This window comes from Drosophila subpulchrella, chromosome 3L (genome assembly GCF_014743375.2).
Source record: "Drosophila subpulchrella strain 33 F10 #4 breed RU33 chromosome 3L, RU_Dsub_v1.1 Primary Assembly, whole genome shotgun sequence".
Classification (NCBI taxonomy): domain Eukaryota; kingdom Metazoa; phylum Arthropoda; class Insecta; order Diptera; family Drosophilidae; genus Drosophila; species Drosophila subpulchrella.
Genome location: NC_050612.1, coordinates 16,347,241 through 16,362,885, shown reverse-complemented (window position 1 = coordinate 16,362,885; position 15,645 = coordinate 16,347,241). Strand labels below are relative to the sequence as shown.

Genomic DNA, 15,645 nt, shown 5'->3' with positions numbered 1-15,645 from the left:
GGCCAACACACAAGGTAATACCAAATGTGGCGCAAAGCAGTACTCTCAGGAGCTGCTGCGCATATGATTGCCCTCTCGCGGAATGCAAACAGCCTTAATAGCCTAATTAACGCACTTTCAAATCAAACCATAGGTAAATGGCAATTAGTACTTTAAGTTCACTTCATATTTGCGGCCCCTTTGATTTTCGGGGATCACGTGTTACATGTCTTATACACTGGTCAACAAATCTGCACATTTTGGCAGCACCCACTAACAACCAAACAACAAGTGTTTAATGTTTACACATGAGATGGTAACACCTTTCCACCAGAATAAAGTTCAAGTTACTTGCACTTTTGGCTAAACCCCAAAGGGGGGAGGGGGTTCAGAAACCGATTCGCGTACCTGTGCTTTACCGTTAGCGTTGCGTTATCCGTGTTGCCCGTCTTGCAACTAAGCTCCAGCTCGACTGCGCTGTTGCTGGCGCTCGTGTTGCCATTGGTGGTTGTTGAGATTTCGCGAGCAACATTTGTTGCGTTGCCTCGCTGCCCCTTCGAACATGTTGGAACAACATGTTGCATGGGGGCACCTGCGTCCGTTGGAGCTTTTTTCTCGTGTTTTGTTTTGCTTGGCTTTTCGCCATTTGTCTCCACAGTTTCGGTGGACTGGGGCGGCAGCAGGGGGGGCGGACGGGGGTCCAGTTGGCTCTCCACTCCAGGCGGGCTCCTCCTGGCGCCTCCAATTGGGGGAGCGGCCCCCCCTTCGTCGCTGCCATTATTGATGGCATTCACTTCCGGTATGTCCGTGCTGGCGGACGTCGCCCGCACCTCTGGCGCAGGGGCAGCTGGGGGCGGGGCAGCTGGGGGCGGGGCAGCTGGGGGCGGGGTATCGACATCCTCGACCGAATGCTCTACTTCGGTGTCAATTGCCACCTTGCGATTCTCGTTAGCCATGATGTCCCCCAGTGCCTGTGTGGCTGTCGTCGTGTGCGATGGACTCTGTAAAAATATCATTTAATTAAAATCTTATTCATCTTCATTTTCACTCGATGCATTTTCATCCTCAATGGACACAATTCATCTATGACGACCCAAAACCGGCTTCTCTAATTGTAAATGTGACAATTTCATCATATCAAATCTGTTTCATTTTAAACAAGAAAGTAAGTCAGCTTCGGCAAGCCGAAGTTTGTATACCCTTGCACTTATAATTATTAAATTTAATTTGAAATTCTTTAAAATACAAAATATGATATTCCCAAAAGTATAAGATAATATGTCAAAAAACACCGAAGCTATCATTTGTTTTATATTATTTCCCACAAATTTTCCGATCATTCCTATGGCAGATATATGATATAGTAGTCCGATTTTGATAAAATTAATTTCGAAATTCAGAACTAATTAAAAAATGGTATTTCCAAGAGTAGGAGGTTATATGTTCAAAAACACCAAAGATATAATTTTTAAAATTTTTTTTTTTCGATTATTCCTATGGGAGCTATAAGATATAGTTGTCCGATTCGGCTGGTTCCGACTTATATACTACCTGCAAAATATATAGGACTTTTGGGAAAGTTTCAGTCCGATAGTTTTAAAACTGAGAGACTAGTTTGCGTATAAACGGACGGACAGACGGACATGGCTAGATCGACTCGTCTAGTGATGCTGATCAAGAATATATATACTTTATGGGATCGGAAACGTCTCCTTCACTGCGTTGCAAACTTTTGACTGAAATCATAATACCCTCTGCAAGGGTATACAAATAGCTAAAAGATTATGAACCAGAAAGACGAGGAATAGTATTGCAATATTCAAAAGCCGCATATTGAAGTCCATTTGTCCTATATTATATTGGTACCTTGAATATGATATGCTAAGGATGTGAAGTCAGAAACTCTTTGAGTTCTATTTTCCAAGGATTTTTAAAATGGTGTTTTAGGAAAATCCTAATTGCTTTCCATTTTGTACATTTTTAAATATGTTAAAAGTGGTGCAACACACAAAAGTTCCTAACTCAACATAGGGATCAAATCTATAGTCAATAATCTTGATTGCCAAAGATTGGGCTTATAGAAAATTGAGTCTGAGTTTTTTATATTTTATTTCTAATGTATCTTACTTTTCAGTCTGGTAGATATAAGGCACTCACCTTTTTTGATACATCACTGGCCTCCGAGGGCAGGATACCCCCGCCAGAGTCCTCGCTGCGTGCATCATAGAATACTTCGTTGTCGTCTGTCTCCGCTGCACTTCCATCTGGCGCACAAGTTAAGAGTTCCCCTATCTTTTCAGATAGACCACTAGGGACTTCTTTTCCAGTTTGATTCCATTTTTCTGCTGAAGTTAAATGAATAGTTTCGCCTTCTAAGCTTCGCGACTTGGTATCGTCCTGAAGACCCTCCATATTGGCTTTCAGCTCCTGTAGATCGGAGTAAGTAGCTGGCGAGGGTGGTGGAGGGACCGGAATGTCCTTTCGTCGAGTACTCGGACCGGGTATGTTTTGATGTGTCTTTGATCCACTTGTACGATGGTGTCGTTTGGCCACAGGTAATGGTAATTGTTCTTCTACTTTGAAACTTTTTTCAGCATCAGCCTTTTGAGTAAGCTTTTGGTTTTGTAGGCCCGTCTCTGCCGTGGTTCTGTTGTGTTTCTTGGGAATAGTTCCTGTAGAAGACGCTACGAGTCGGTCCAAAGAAGGGTAATCTCTCCGGCCAGTCGGTTGACTTTTGCGCTTGCTCGGCGTAGGATCTCCTTTAGAAAAAAATACATCTATTATGCTTTGAAAAGCGTTATGACCTAAAGATTTCACTTACTTGAGACGGAACTATCTGGTAATGGGGTCTGAGTCTGCAGACTGGTTCTTGGTGCCGGCGTGGGCTTTGGCCCTGTTGCCGAACGCCCCCTGCTCAATGGCAGCGTAGTTACCACGGGCTCTGGTCTGGGTTCCTGGGAAACGGCCCGTTTGGGACTAGCCTTCGAATTGCTATTTATGTTGCTACCAGCTCTTGGACCCCGCCGTCCAGATTCCAAGCTATTGTTTCTTTGCATTTCAGACTGGTAAATGCTGCGTTTCACATCGTTAACATGTTTGAAAAAATCCTGGGCATACTTATTTTGTTTTAGATCTAGCGGTGGTGGGCATTGCTGCTGCTGCTGTTGTTCCATTGATGATGCTGGTGGTGCCGTGTCTAGGCGAAGCTCTATGGTCTCATCTTGGCCACTTGAGGGCAGTGTTCCCGCTGCAGTCTTTCGGGGTATACCGCTGCTACCACCCCGCGCTATAGACCCATACACATCATCAAAGTCTGAGCTAAAGTAATTTGACGAACAATCGCAATTTCGACACTCGTAGCGGCAGTTATCGGAATAGCTGCACTTATCGGGTGCTGTCATGGGCACTCCCGACACTCCAGAGCCCATTCCAATAACCCCGTCCAGGCTACAGCGTCTACAATCATAACCGAACCTACTCTCTGAGCTCCCAAAGTACCGCCGCTGGCCAGAGTTTGAGTATACCGAAAAGAGACTAGAATCACTGACGCGACCGCCATGTCGCCGATTAGGATGACGAGCGTAACGCTGGGAATTGTCGCTGCTCCGTAAGGAGAACTCGCTTAGAATAGAGGCCTTAGAGTCGCTCTTGTATATTTGGGGTTCATAGGAGTCCACCAGGGTCTGGGATCCACCAATGGGTCGATTGGCGGAATACATGAGCGGATGCAGCGGCTGCGTCCCACTGACGGCATAGTAGAGGTCACCCGTAGCCGGTTCTGCAAACACGTTTGCCTCCAATCGTGCCATGGTATTGTATTTGTGATACGGCAGCGAGTCACTGGAGGAGGAGGACTTTGTGTTTAAACGCTGCAGCGAGGCAGCACCTGCCACCGATCCTCCACCACTCTGAAATCCCACTATATAGTGCTGCTGTTGGCTTCGCCGTGGAGGCGTGGCAGATCCAACCTGGGCCAAAAGCAGACTGCCACCCACAGCATAGTGACTGGGCATTGGATTACCAACAATGGGCGATTGATATGGCCGCTGGTGCGGATGCGGTAAATAGTAGCCACCATAAATCTGTTGTTGCAACTGCTGCTGGTGGTCACTGGGCGTGGTGGTAGCCGAGGTGGACGTAGTGGCTGACGACTGCTGGAACTGGAGTATCGGGTTATAGTCGCCTGTTATGGCCACTGGTGTTGTCTCAATTTTATATACGCCGGGATTGTTGGGATTGTACGATTGGAACTCCAAAATATGGGCAGCCGGCAAGCCGACACCGGTGGGACCACCATTAGACGATGTCCGCGGATCCATAGCGTTCTCTTGTCCCTGGTGTCCCTGACTTATGTAGTGCTCCTGCTGTGACTGTGGCGCCGCCTTCAACTTGCCACCTGCCACTGGTCCCAGGTGTGCCGCCAAGCAGTACTCACAGTTGTCTTTGCTGCACTGTTCCATACAGATTTCGCAATCTGCAAATGCATCAGTGGCGCTTCCATTTCCATCACTGGTACCGCTAATGCGATGTGGCTTAGTGCCACCTTTTTTTGGGTGATGGTGATGGTTGTTGTGAAAACCTTTGTCAGTTTGTGCTGATGCCACAGACATTGCGCCTGTGGCCGAAAGGTTCACCGTACTGGCGGTTTCCTTAAAGAAAATCTCCTCGTAGATGTTCTCTTCGCTGCGGGAATGTCGCTTCTCAGCCTTGATGGGCGACTCCTCATTACGATGTTTGTCTACTAGTTTCTTTGAGCTCTTTATACCCTCCTTGAGCAGATAGTAATTAAAGCTTTTAATACCAATTTCACCGCGCAAGAAACGTTTGCCAATGGCAACCTTTGCTGCATCGGAGGCCGAGACTGCAGGTACTGTAACAGCGGAGTCCTGAGCGGAACTGCGAACGGAGTATACGTCATCTAGATCATTTACTTCCGTTGGGGCAACTTCCGGGGCGCCCTCGCTATAGAGTTTTCGATTGCGTTCCTTGCGGGTTCGGCTATCAGCTACCACTTCCCTTTGCGGTTGACCTGGGGTCATATGATGGCGACTATTGTCAAGGCTTAGGTTCCGCTTCTGCTTCGAGTTGCGCTTCTGGGTTCCTTTCTTTTCCACTCTATCTGATCCTGTGACGGCCAAATTTCGCTCAAGGCTGCGAACCCGACTTGTCATTGCGCCTTTGATTGGCTCCAATTGCTCATTGTCGGTGCTGCTCGAATCGCATTCATAATTTTTTACGCTTCCGGTAGCCACTGCAGTGGTTGTGTGCTGTACCTTGATCTTGCCCTGCTTCCCAGTCACATATTGATGCAGCTCCTTGGTCAGATGGTTTTTACTGGAGGAGGGCTGTCCGCCTGTATCGATACGCGCCCTGTGCTCTAGTAAGGGTTTCCCGGAAACGCTACTGCGGCGCATGGGATTGGCCAAGTGACTTATATCCTCGGTGTAGGCTGGATCATCGTAGATCCTTTCGCGAACTGTTGTAGCAGATCTGTCTTTCGTCTGAAAAAGGGTATAGAGGGTATAGAAAAAGTGGAATTTGGTGATGATTTCGCTTATATATTTTAATTATTCACCTTAATTTTGTTCTTTTTGCGACTACGGTGCGGTATCGTCACATCTGTCAATTTTAGTAGTTTTGGCCGCAACGAGCGCTTTGACACCTTCCCTCGCTCATATGTCAAATCAGAATAGGTTTCAGTGGTCATCTTTTATACAATACGCGCAAAACTACAAAATTGGATGCTACTGAAGGTACACCTTTAGCTGAAACCTGCAGTTGGTATAAAGTTAATAATTGCTTAGGGATAAGGGCTTTTTAGAAGCTTAGAACGTAGAAAACTCTTTTGGATTTATTTTTTGACATTTGATAAAACAAATTTTGTAACTTAACATCATAAACGTCTTTATTTTTATCGTTTTGGTTTGCTATTGTTATGTTACTTTACGCTGTCAATGAAAGCATTCTCATTTTAGGGTGTGGCTGTGAGGAATGCGTAGCAATGCATTATGTCTAAACCATCCTCTCGACTAATTCGACATAGGTAGTTCAAGCAAACATATGCATACATGCAGAAGTACTTTTGTAAGCAATTGGAAAACCTATACAGACAAATTCGTATGCGTTGGGTGGGGTTGCTAGGATTTTACTAGTGAATAACTGCATACGCACCTGCTCAAAGTCTGTACTAAAAGACCAAGATTCTGGAGATACTAAAACACTGTTTAGGTATAAAGTTGCTACTATCATTGAAATATCTTTAGAATGCGATTCACAAAGTAATTTACGAAAGTAGTGATTGCATGGTTTATATTTTGTTACTTATACACAGAATCGTAACCATTTATCCTTGTATACACACACTCTGTCATGCGTTTTGTAGTATCTTCCAAGTGCCCTATTGTATGCAATGGCACTACATTCGTACAACTGAGAAGACGAGACGCGATATTCCAACGTTCCGTCCGTTAAGCGAAAACCAAACTGAAATTGCTGCGCTTAGGATTTCAGCAGCTTGTGTGCTCGTGAATGAGAATGTTGCTTTCCTTTCAGTTGCCTGACAGGATTGCTCCGACAACTGCTCAAAAGGATTCTGGGCATCTCTTTTTGAAGGATGCCGAGTTCAAGGGAGAGAGTACCAGATAACGCCTGCGCCCTGATTAGCCTGATTTTGACATTTCCACGGATATTCGCAGCATACTTCCACCGCCAAAATTGCATTGCAATGTGAACACTACTTGGTGTGTTCCTCAACATGCGGACCAAAGTTTTTACTTGTTGATTACAATAATATAACCCTATGACATCTAAAATGAGGTATTTCAAAGGGAAAGGGGTCAACTTTGGTTGTTAAAGCCAAAACTATAGCTTTTGTCGGCAATATTAGCCAATGTATGACATTAAAGGTTTACAAATGCTTTACGCTTCCCCTAACGACACTGCGCATGACTCACCTAGTGGTGTGAAGTGCGTAATTGTTGATTGTAGAAACACTCCTATATAGTACGAACTCCTGTTCCCTTATAGAAGTACCCGATTCACTTTATTTTGGCACGTGTTCACCCACACAGCCGCCACATAACAGCAACATGTTGCTGAGCTTGCGTGGTCGTCCTGGCCAAATATTTCTGGAGTCCTGTATTTATATTGCATATTTTTCAGGACATATATTGTATATATATCTCATACTGCACCAACTGACAACCGTTTAACAAACAAAAACAGACTGCCATCGGTATAGAACACAGCCTCTTGTTGGCTTTTCAAATGAAAGATTAAATTGCTAGTTCCGCAGATTATTGTTAGACTATTTTTGGGAACAAATTGAGAAAATTAACGGCTCCTGGGCTTTTGCGTGTAACTCAAATCTGTCACTGTCACCGGCAGATAGAGGATACACCAAACAAATTCACAGTTTGGTACAGGGGCGTATACCGTGTAGGAATAAAATACATCAATCTACAACCATTGCAGTGAACATCTGCGAGATGGTGATAATTGAACATGTTTCCCTCGCTTCAGACGGAAGCTAACATCTGGTGCCTCTCAATCTGTATTGTAATAGAATTATATAAAAAAGGTATATCTAAATCAAATAGGTTGTACAAGATCATTAGTATTAAAGCAAATTATTATTTTATTTAGTATAAGTACTTTATACTTTTTGAATATATGTTTACTGTTTATAAATTAACAGTCATTAAGAAAACATAGTTTTATTTTTACTTTTCAAGAAATGTACATATGTAATTGCCCGACATTTTTAAATTAAATTATATTGCTGCAATCTTATAAGACCATAATAAATGGTTATAAATGAAGATGTATCAAGAAACAAGACTACTTATTTTTTTAATATTGTTATTTCCGCTCACTTTAAGATGAACATATGTTTCTATTGTTAAATGTCATACCATTTACAACACATTACTTTTCAAACAATAAAATACATTTATTAAAAAGTCCTCGTGAAAAGAACTTTGAGGATGTCCAATCTCGATAAGAAATTTGAATTTGAAGAAACTGTAAGTCATGTTCTTCGAACACACTTTTTGCAAATCCAGAGGCCGGTGCTATTCGCAATAGTGCTGATATATTCTATGGTACTAGCTGTGTATACATGGAGCATTTCGAAACGGCGACATCACACTATGGAGATAAAACAAATGGAATGCGATATAAGGAGGATTCTGAAAAAGGAGCAACAAAGTTTTGAATTAGTTAAACGAATCATGCGAGCAAACATGACCAACATCGACCAGGGAACTGAAAGGTGGAGTGCTGAACTGGAAAAACTGAGAAGCATTGTCCTGACCATAACAAGTGATGTAAAAAAGCTGGAATGCAAATTATCCGCAGAAAGCCAACAAATTTAGTTTCGAATAAGATTTACTATAGCTTGTTGTAATAGTTTTTTTTAATGTTTTTGGAATTATTTGGGTGAATTATAAAAATTCAAATGGCACATCAAAACTATAATCATATTAATGCTTTATGAAGCCACGGGTCCAATTCTTGACAATCGGCTTAGACTTGCTATTCCTTTCCAGCTCATCGGCTTGCATTTGCTCACTGAGCTTTCGCTGATTTTCCCGGAACTGCGATATGGAGTCACTAAACTGATTATAGTACTGCAGCACTTCTCTAACATCATCTATCTCACTTGTGCCCAAAACACTAAGAAACGAGGCAAGATCATAGAGGGTAGTGTCATTGTCATTCCCATTCCACCGTGGTATCGAGAAACAATTTGATGGGTGAAACTTCGTGGAGTTCTTATCCCAGTCCACGACCACCACTCGCTTTAAGTCTCGATTCAGGTTGTCCAGATTCTTCACGTGATGGCCGCCAACAAAGTGTGTGGAGTCGCGAACCAGGCGATACATGATAAAGCCGTTTGGATCAAGGGCGTCGAGCAGCGGAAACACCGTAATCCCTTGCTCTGCCGTATAAACAACGATTTCGAAATATTTAGCGCATTCCTTTAAAAATACATCAACGCCGGGGCGCTTCTTAAAGCGCCAGCCCGTTTCGTAAGTCCAGTCAGGATGTATCAAAACATCCTTAATCTCAAGTACCAAGGTATAAGCTGGCTGCACATATGGAGCCTGAAGAGGTTCGGGTAGCAGCTTCTGACTCGATGGCTCTTGAATGAAACGTTGAAAATGATTCACCGACTTCCATGTTCGAGCCATATACTGTTGCGTTAGGGGCAATGCACTGAACTCGTCTATAACTTCGTTTCCCTGATCATCTAGCGATGGCTTTCCAAAGTAATAAATGGCCCAAAACGAGAACAATATACCACCTATTCCAACGAGTCCAAAGCCCAGTTTCATCCGCTTCCAAGCCCGCTCCATTTCCCTCAACTCCTCCTCTTCCTCTCGTTTGCGACGCTCACGACTCTCCTCGTCGTTGGGTTCCGTAGAGGTTTGGGGAAAAAGTTTGGATAGGATTTGCGTAGATGTCTTTTCATAGGTCGAGTAGCGTCGCCGCGCAACGTATACCAAGGATGCATTGCAGCGGTGCAGAAGGTATCCAAAGCAGGATCTGTATCCCAGCTCCGTCCTGTGTTTTCCAACACTGTCTGGGGTTTCTTCAGACTGCTCGATCATTGTGCGCCACAAGCCAGAGGTCAGTGACCGCGACGTATTGATGAACTTGCGGCCAAATCGCGGCCATCCACTTAACAAGCGTTCGATGGCTATAAGAGACATTGGCAACGAAATTTTATTCGGCGCTCTAAGTATCGATAGATTTTAGTCTTTGGTTTTCTGTTTATAATAAGCCACTTTAAAATTTGACATCTTTGTATTAACCAGCCGAGGGAGAGTATATTTTTTTCTTCTGTGTGAATTATTTTAATAAAATTTTGTCGCAGACAGCCGATTGTACGGATACTTTTTGACTGCGAAAAAAATGTCATTTCAGCCCCAAGGCCAACTTATCAATGCTTTGAATTCTGTTACTTCTTTATTTTCCATTTTCTTCCAGCAGTTTCAGAACTCTTCTTCATAAACATTGAAAAATATATATGCCATCGCGACCAAAAAATAACTACTCTTAAAATGATTGACAGTTTTGTTTAAATGCAAATATAACCGCCTTGTATCAATGATCAATGATCTAGTAGTGAAGACAAATGAAGCTAACTAACTTTAGCACAAACAGTAAGCGGAAGCTAAGACTTTAATTTATTTTCAATTTAATATACTAATTTGGAATGCACTGTTGACACAAAATGTTTACCCAGTAAAAATAGGCATTCTAAGAACTATTTTTCTTTTTATTTAAGCTGTTTTTCCTTTTGTTGCACACACATCATTATTTTGTAAAACATCAGTTTAACTACAGCTGAGTTAGAAGATCCAGCTCCAGAATCTGCCCAACATTTCTAAATTTTAAAATGAAAACATTGAGTAAGCAAACGGCTTGGATGGAACCCCTATTTTGAATGTTTTTACAAAACGGTAGGATCTAATATCTAAAAAATCGGTATAAAATGCTATGAATTTCTTGCAGTGTTTGCATTAAAGTATTATTTTCCAACTCGATCATTGATCGTGAGGCGAAATGCGTCCGGCACCTGTAAACCATCGAAGAATTATTATATAATTGGTTCACGATTTTTATATTTAGTGCTTACTCTTATCCTTTTGTTTTCGTTCTTTTGTGCCACGATTTTGGCCGTGTTGCTTTCCTCCGGCAGCGTTACCATTCGCCTTGCACTTTTTGTTGACGGTACGCACAGGATTGCAGTTCTGGTCACTACCGCCGGTTGCTTCTGCTTGTAACTTATCCTCTCTGGTCATTTGTCCAGCGATACATTGAGACCATGTACCCTTGTCATAGCGGCAGCCTTACCGACAAATTTATATTTTATTTTTTAATAAAGCGCTTAGTATTATTACAACGAACCAGACATTCACGCCATTGTTAGGGACAGGAAATGCAGTATTTGAAAAAAAGGGGAACAAAGCTTTGGTAGGGAAACCCTGTACTTTTTGATGCAGAAAGAGCTGTGCCAAGGAGAAATGAAAAGCTCAATTCAAAGGTAGAGGCAATGCGGAAATGTAGGTCAAACAGTTGAGTGCCTCGACTATCAGATACCCATTACTCAACTAAAGGGGTTGCTGGGAGATGGAGACATGCAAGCAGCAAAGCGACTGTTTTCGAGATCGCTTTATTGGCTTATAACTTTTTAGTGAATGCTCCGATTTTGACAATTTTGGCATGTAAAAATGTATTGATATTTAAAAACAAATTCTTTAATACTTTTAAATAATTTAAATCAAGAAAGACCTTCGGCTACCTTCGGCATGCCGAAGTTTCTAAACCCTTGCAGCTTTCCGATTTTTAGATAACTAAAAACTTAATAAAGACATTTTAACATAATATTCCATTTGATTTTACTACTTATATGTTTACCGAAAATAAAGGTCTTTGTAGTATTTTGACATTTTATTCAAAAATCTAAAATATTAAAAGAATGATATTCCCAATAAAAGAATGATAATCTTGGCTGACTGACAACTACATATATACCTACAGTTTTTATAGTTCCCGAGATCTTAGTGATCATAAGAAGACGGACGGACAAAAAAACATGGCTAAATCGATTCGACTAGTCTTCCTGATTAAGAGTTTAATGAAAACCTGGGTCAGAAAAGCTTCATTCTATCTGTTAAGTACCTTTCAAGAACAATATTCTCTTTTACTCTACGAGCGACAGGGTTAAAAAGAAAGGTATATTTTATAAATGTTTACCTTTCTTGCACTTTTTCTGTATAGTGCGTGTTGGCAAGCAGTTTTGCTCTCCTTTTCTTAAAGATAAAACACGGGAGCGCGTGTTTGTTTTGTCATCACAATTTGACCAAGCACTCTTCGCGTACCGGCAAGTCGACCCTATCAACAATCAAACATCAAATAAAAAGGTTACATAAATTATAAGATAAGAAACTATAAACTCGTACCGCTCTCTGAGGTCCTTGCCGTGGATCCAGTTCTCTTACCTCCGTGGTGTTGGCCATGTCCATGCTGCTGCTTGGATCCTTGGCGTTTTTGCTTATCAGTGCTTTTGTAGCCTGGCTTGTGCTTCGGTTGTGATCCCTCTGATGCTGCACTGCCATTTTCGGCAACCACTAGTTTCCTTGAACCAGACTTATGCCCACCAACCTGCTGAGAATGCTCTTGCGACTTGTTAGGCTTCCGATTCTTTCTAGGGCGGTGAGTCTCCTTATTTGTTGTGGCTGCCACGGTTTCATCGTCCAGAGACCCACGAGCCGGGCGAAAGTGTACTACATCACCGGAACTCCTCTTCATGACCAGACGTATGCCATCAGAACTTGGTTCGCCATCGATTAATGACGGAATCTGTGCCAATACCACCACAACTAATTGCAGGACTGTGGCCAATGTTAGTATGAGATTCATAACTATTTTGGATATCTAAAAACAGCAAAAACATAAAAAAGGATACAGGAAATCAAAATTAAATTGAATTTTTCTTGCATGCCACCATAGCAAAACTAAAAAGCTACTTGTGGTTCTAATGGAAGTCAATAGGTGTTTATTTGTTTTCTGGTTTTCTGGGCGGAACGAGGTATTTTTTTGGAAAAATCATTAAAGATATACGCTCAACTCAAACTAATAATTCCGCATTTGGAAGTTTGTTTTTTTTTTTACTTCAAAATCTTAGGTCAATCTAGAATGCAATGATTAAGTTTTCTAAATGTAATACAGAACACCTTGTAATACTGAGAAGTTCGGAATCATATAAATACATATCCTTACATATTGTGAAAACATGTATTCTAAAAATGCAAAGATGTCCGGTTGGTCCTCATCAAGATTCGATATATACAAAATAGACAATGCCGGAAAAGGAGACACCGATTTTTCTGATAAGTCTTGGAGCTTCTTAAGCCCGGACCGCAAAAGTCTAGGTTGGAGTGACACCGTTGCCAGCGATCCTTATGATCGCTATGGATTGGAAAGTGAGACATCGATCGCAACTGGCGACGTACGCAATCCCAAGGATTGCAACAAGTTACCTTTCGGTTGGATAGAGCGCATAGCACCCAAAACTAAGGAATGCTATTTCTATGACCAAACTAACCGAAAGGTATATTACACATTGCCTCCGAAGGACTGCAGAGAAGTTGAGAGAGTCGGCTGGAACGGCGTTGCCGGAAAATATCATGAATGCAATTATCGATACATTCTTCGATGCAGGCACATATTGGTGAAGCACAATGAATCAGATAGATGCAGCTCATATCGTACGCGTCTGATGAAAAGAACTAAGGAAGAAGCCTTACATAAGATTACGCAGGCCCGGGATCTAATATCAACCGGCAAAGTAGGGTTTGCTGAATTGGCTAAAGGGATCTCAGATTGCTGTTCTGCTCGACACGGCGGTGACTTGGGCCCCCTTAAACTTACGCAAACGTCTTACGGCTTCGAGAAAAAACTTGTGCGCCTAAAGATCAATGAGCTATCGGATATTTTTGAGACAAAGGCAGGATATCACATTTTGTTGCGGACGGCAGTAAATAACGAGAAAAGAGAGTTCTGGACAAAACACAGGCACCTTAAAAATAAAAAAGGTTCTATCGGTAAAGATAAATTTAAAACCTACAAAAAAGGAACCCAGCAATTTTCCAGATTTGTGGACCAATGGGAACCAGGAATATACAACTTGCTTGGTCAGAGACATACGATCCGAGATTCGGAAAGTAATTTCAGTCATTCCAGTAGTATATTATGCAAAGAACCAAGTCTGCCTTTTGTGTCTGATTCCGCAGAGAAGAGTAAATTGAACAAATTGAGATTGTACACTCAACAGAAGCATTTAATAAGAAAGAAAATAATTCAGCAAAGGTTGGATAAGTCCGTGACCCTTGGAGAATTCCTCAAATCAATCGAAACTGATGGTCTGGGTAACAGTGTCGTCAAGGATCATAAATTGAAAAAAGATTTATTTATTAAGAAGGGCATCGATCCAAAAATGTATAAAAGAAAAAGGTAAAAAGTTGTCTATGAACAGTATAAACGATCAAATTAAATTATTGAACAAAGCATGTTAAACAAAACTGAACAAAAAAATTTTTATAAACCCAAAACACAGGTTAAAATTTTGGAAAGAACTAAAATCTTTTTAGTTAAACTACAGCTTGGCATCTGACAAACATGTGAATTTATTTAAGATATTTTCAACAATATTATATCTTAATCTCAGCACTATAATTTGAGAAATAAATTTCGATCCAGCTACATCGTATCTTTCCATTTAAGGTCCTTCCGAAAGGCTTAACACCCACATTCCCTTTAAAATCCTTAGCTTGAAAACTCTTATATGGGCTGTTTCACTCAACGCGAATTCTCTCTGGCTCACAACAGGAAGGGGTTGCCTGACCACGCGCACATGGAAAATCACAAATTGAAACTCACTCTCAGATCCCAGAGAGAAAATATTCGGTCATTTGCAAATTGTGTTCAAGTTTCAGGCTGTTGTTCCACAAAGAAAATGTCTTGAGGAAATGTACTTTACTGTAAGACGGCGTCTAGCGATCGGCACGCTCGCATTCAGAGTTGTAGCTAAACTGAGTGGGCGAAACGCCACAACTCAATGAACTCGAGAGCCTCGAAAAGTGCTCAAAACCCCAGAGAGTCAATGAGAGCAGCACTGAGACATGCTTCCTTATACCATATACTATACTACATATACACAGCGATGAAAAAGGCTTGGTAATTCCATCAATTTGTAGGGTATTTGCCGTCTAAAGAGATCTAATTTTTGCGCGTTTGTTAAATATTACATCAAGTACACCCATTTTTAATTTAATATTAATTTTGTAAGTTGATTTCAATTTTCCTATGAAGTTGTCTGGCACTGTACGATTTTTCCAATCGAGCTGCTTTTATAAATAAACAATATTATCAGTTACAAATGCATGTTCTTAATATTCATGAGTGGCTTGCATTTCCCGCAGAGGGCAATGTTATACTGTATGCTTGAATTTCTATATATTGCACAGAAGGGCTTATAAGAGCTAAGACGCCCTTTTATGCAACAGGACATCCAATAACGTCTGGTAAATATCTTTTGATATCGATATCGACCGTCTGAAAGTCAAAAAAGTTATTTGATTTTCATTATGGGACTAATTAATCATCGAAAATGGACAGAAACAGAAAATGCATGTATGTACCGCTGTTCAGTCAGTGATAAGATAAGCCATCCTTTACATATGTGCCTGGGTGCATATAAACAAACAAGTAAGCTAAATGTAAACAATGACCATGCATTGTGTAACAGATTGGAGTTCTTCGAGCAGTTTTACAATTATGTATATCAAAATACAAGTAGATACAGTTTTGAGCCAGTTTGAGAGTACATACGAGCATATCTCTTTCCCAGTTCCATTTTGTTTCCGAGAGCTCAACCAAACATGTTTTGAGTGATTTCTCTGGGAGACAGATTTAGTTTAGCTAAAAAAACAAAGAGCGAGCGCAGACGAATGAACAACAAGAAATATGTGCATGCTGGCCAAAACATTTCCAAATGGGGCATAAATATAACGAAGATTACCGGATACCCCCTATATTATTATATCGAACTCTTAATCTATACTCAATTTATATTTTAATGTTACCACAATACTT

At 41.4% G+C, this 15,645-nt stretch overlaps 5 protein-coding genes across 8 annotated transcripts in view; 2 read left to right on the top strand and 3 right to left on the bottom strand.

The window, feature by feature from the left end:
• The window catches only part of LOC119553388, a 33,880-nt gene extending 27,466 nt beyond the window's left edge, over positions 1-6,414 (bottom strand). Inside the window, exons 1-5 of one of the 2 annotated variants that reach the window (XM_037863746.1) lie at positions 6,151-6,414; positions 5,555-5,751; positions 2,801-5,480; positions 2,137-2,738; positions 388-980 (exon numbers count right to left, since the gene is read on the bottom strand). In XM_037863746.1, coding sequence (XP_037719674.1) covers positions 388-980; positions 2,137-2,738; positions 2,801-5,480; positions 5,555-5,686 — 4,007 coding nt within the window. In that variant the 5' untranslated portion in view covers positions 5,687-5,751; positions 6,151-6,414. The remainder of the gene's footprint in view (positions 1-387; positions 981-2,136; positions 2,739-2,800; positions 5,481-5,554; positions 5,752-6,150) is intronic. The other variant, XM_037863745.1, reaches the window with a different exon arrangement.
• Positions 1-15,645, top strand: part of LOC119553395 (follistatin-related protein 1) — a 31,562-nt gene that overhangs the window by 10,314 nt on the left and 5,603 nt on the right. The window lies entirely within an intron of this gene.
• Positions 8,367-9,886, bottom strand: LOC119553390 (mitochondrial import inner membrane translocase subunit TIM50-B). The gene has a single exon (XM_037863749.1). The coding sequence runs from the start codon at positions 9,693-9,695 to the stop codon at positions 8,463-8,465; it is 1,233 nt and encodes a 410-aa protein (XP_037719677.1). The 5' UTR covers positions 9,696-9,886; the 3' UTR covers positions 8,367-8,462.
• On the bottom strand, positions 10,268-14,588 carry LOC119553392. Of its 3 annotated transcripts, none has more exons than XM_037863754.1 (5): positions 14,431-14,588; positions 11,991-12,426; positions 11,746-11,883; positions 10,625-10,837; positions 10,268-10,564 (listed from the first exon to the last, which is right to left on the bottom strand). In XM_037863754.1, the coding sequence occupies exons 2-5, from the start codon at positions 12,409-12,411 to the stop codon at positions 10,533-10,535; spliced, it is 804 nt and encodes a 267-aa protein (XP_037719682.1). In that variant the 5' UTR covers positions 12,412-12,426; positions 14,431-14,588; the 3' UTR covers positions 10,268-10,532. The 3 variants fall into 3 exon arrangements, with proteins under 3 accessions (XP_037719682.1, XP_037719680.1, XP_037719681.1); XM_037863752.1 differs by having other exon boundaries at positions 11,952-12,426; positions 14,431-14,587; XM_037863753.1 differs by having other exon boundaries at positions 11,952-12,426; positions 14,531-14,586.
• Positions 12,716-14,174, top strand: LOC119553391. Its single transcript, XM_037863750.1, has one exon. It carries the CDS (start codon positions 12,785-12,787, stop codon positions 14,006-14,008), a length of 1,224 nt encoding a protein of 407 aa, XP_037719678.1. The 5' UTR covers positions 12,716-12,784; the 3' UTR covers positions 14,009-14,174.

Excerpts from the sequence above, each read along its gene's own strand:
- LOC119553390 (XM_037863749.1), bottom strand. The coding sequence starts at position 9,695 with ATGTCTCTTATAGCCATCGAACGCTTGTTAAGTGGATGGCCGCGATTT.
- LOC119553392 (XM_037863752.1), bottom strand. The coding sequence starts at position 12,411 with ATGAATCTCATACTAACATTGGCCACAGTCCTGCAATTAGTTGTGGTG. Across the intron at positions 11,884-11,951 it reads GGCAAGGACCTCAGAGAGCG|GGTCGACTTGCCGGTACGCG; the intron begins GTACGAGTTTAT and ends GATTGTTGATAG. Across the intron at positions 10,565-10,624 it reads ACGAAAACAAAAGGATAAGA|GTGCCGGACGCATTTCGCCT; the intron begins GTAAGCACTAAA and ends GATGGTTTACAG.
- LOC119553391 (XM_037863750.1), top strand. The coding sequence starts at position 12,785 with ATGTATTCTAAAAATGCAAAGATGTCCGGTTGGTCCTCATCAAGATTC.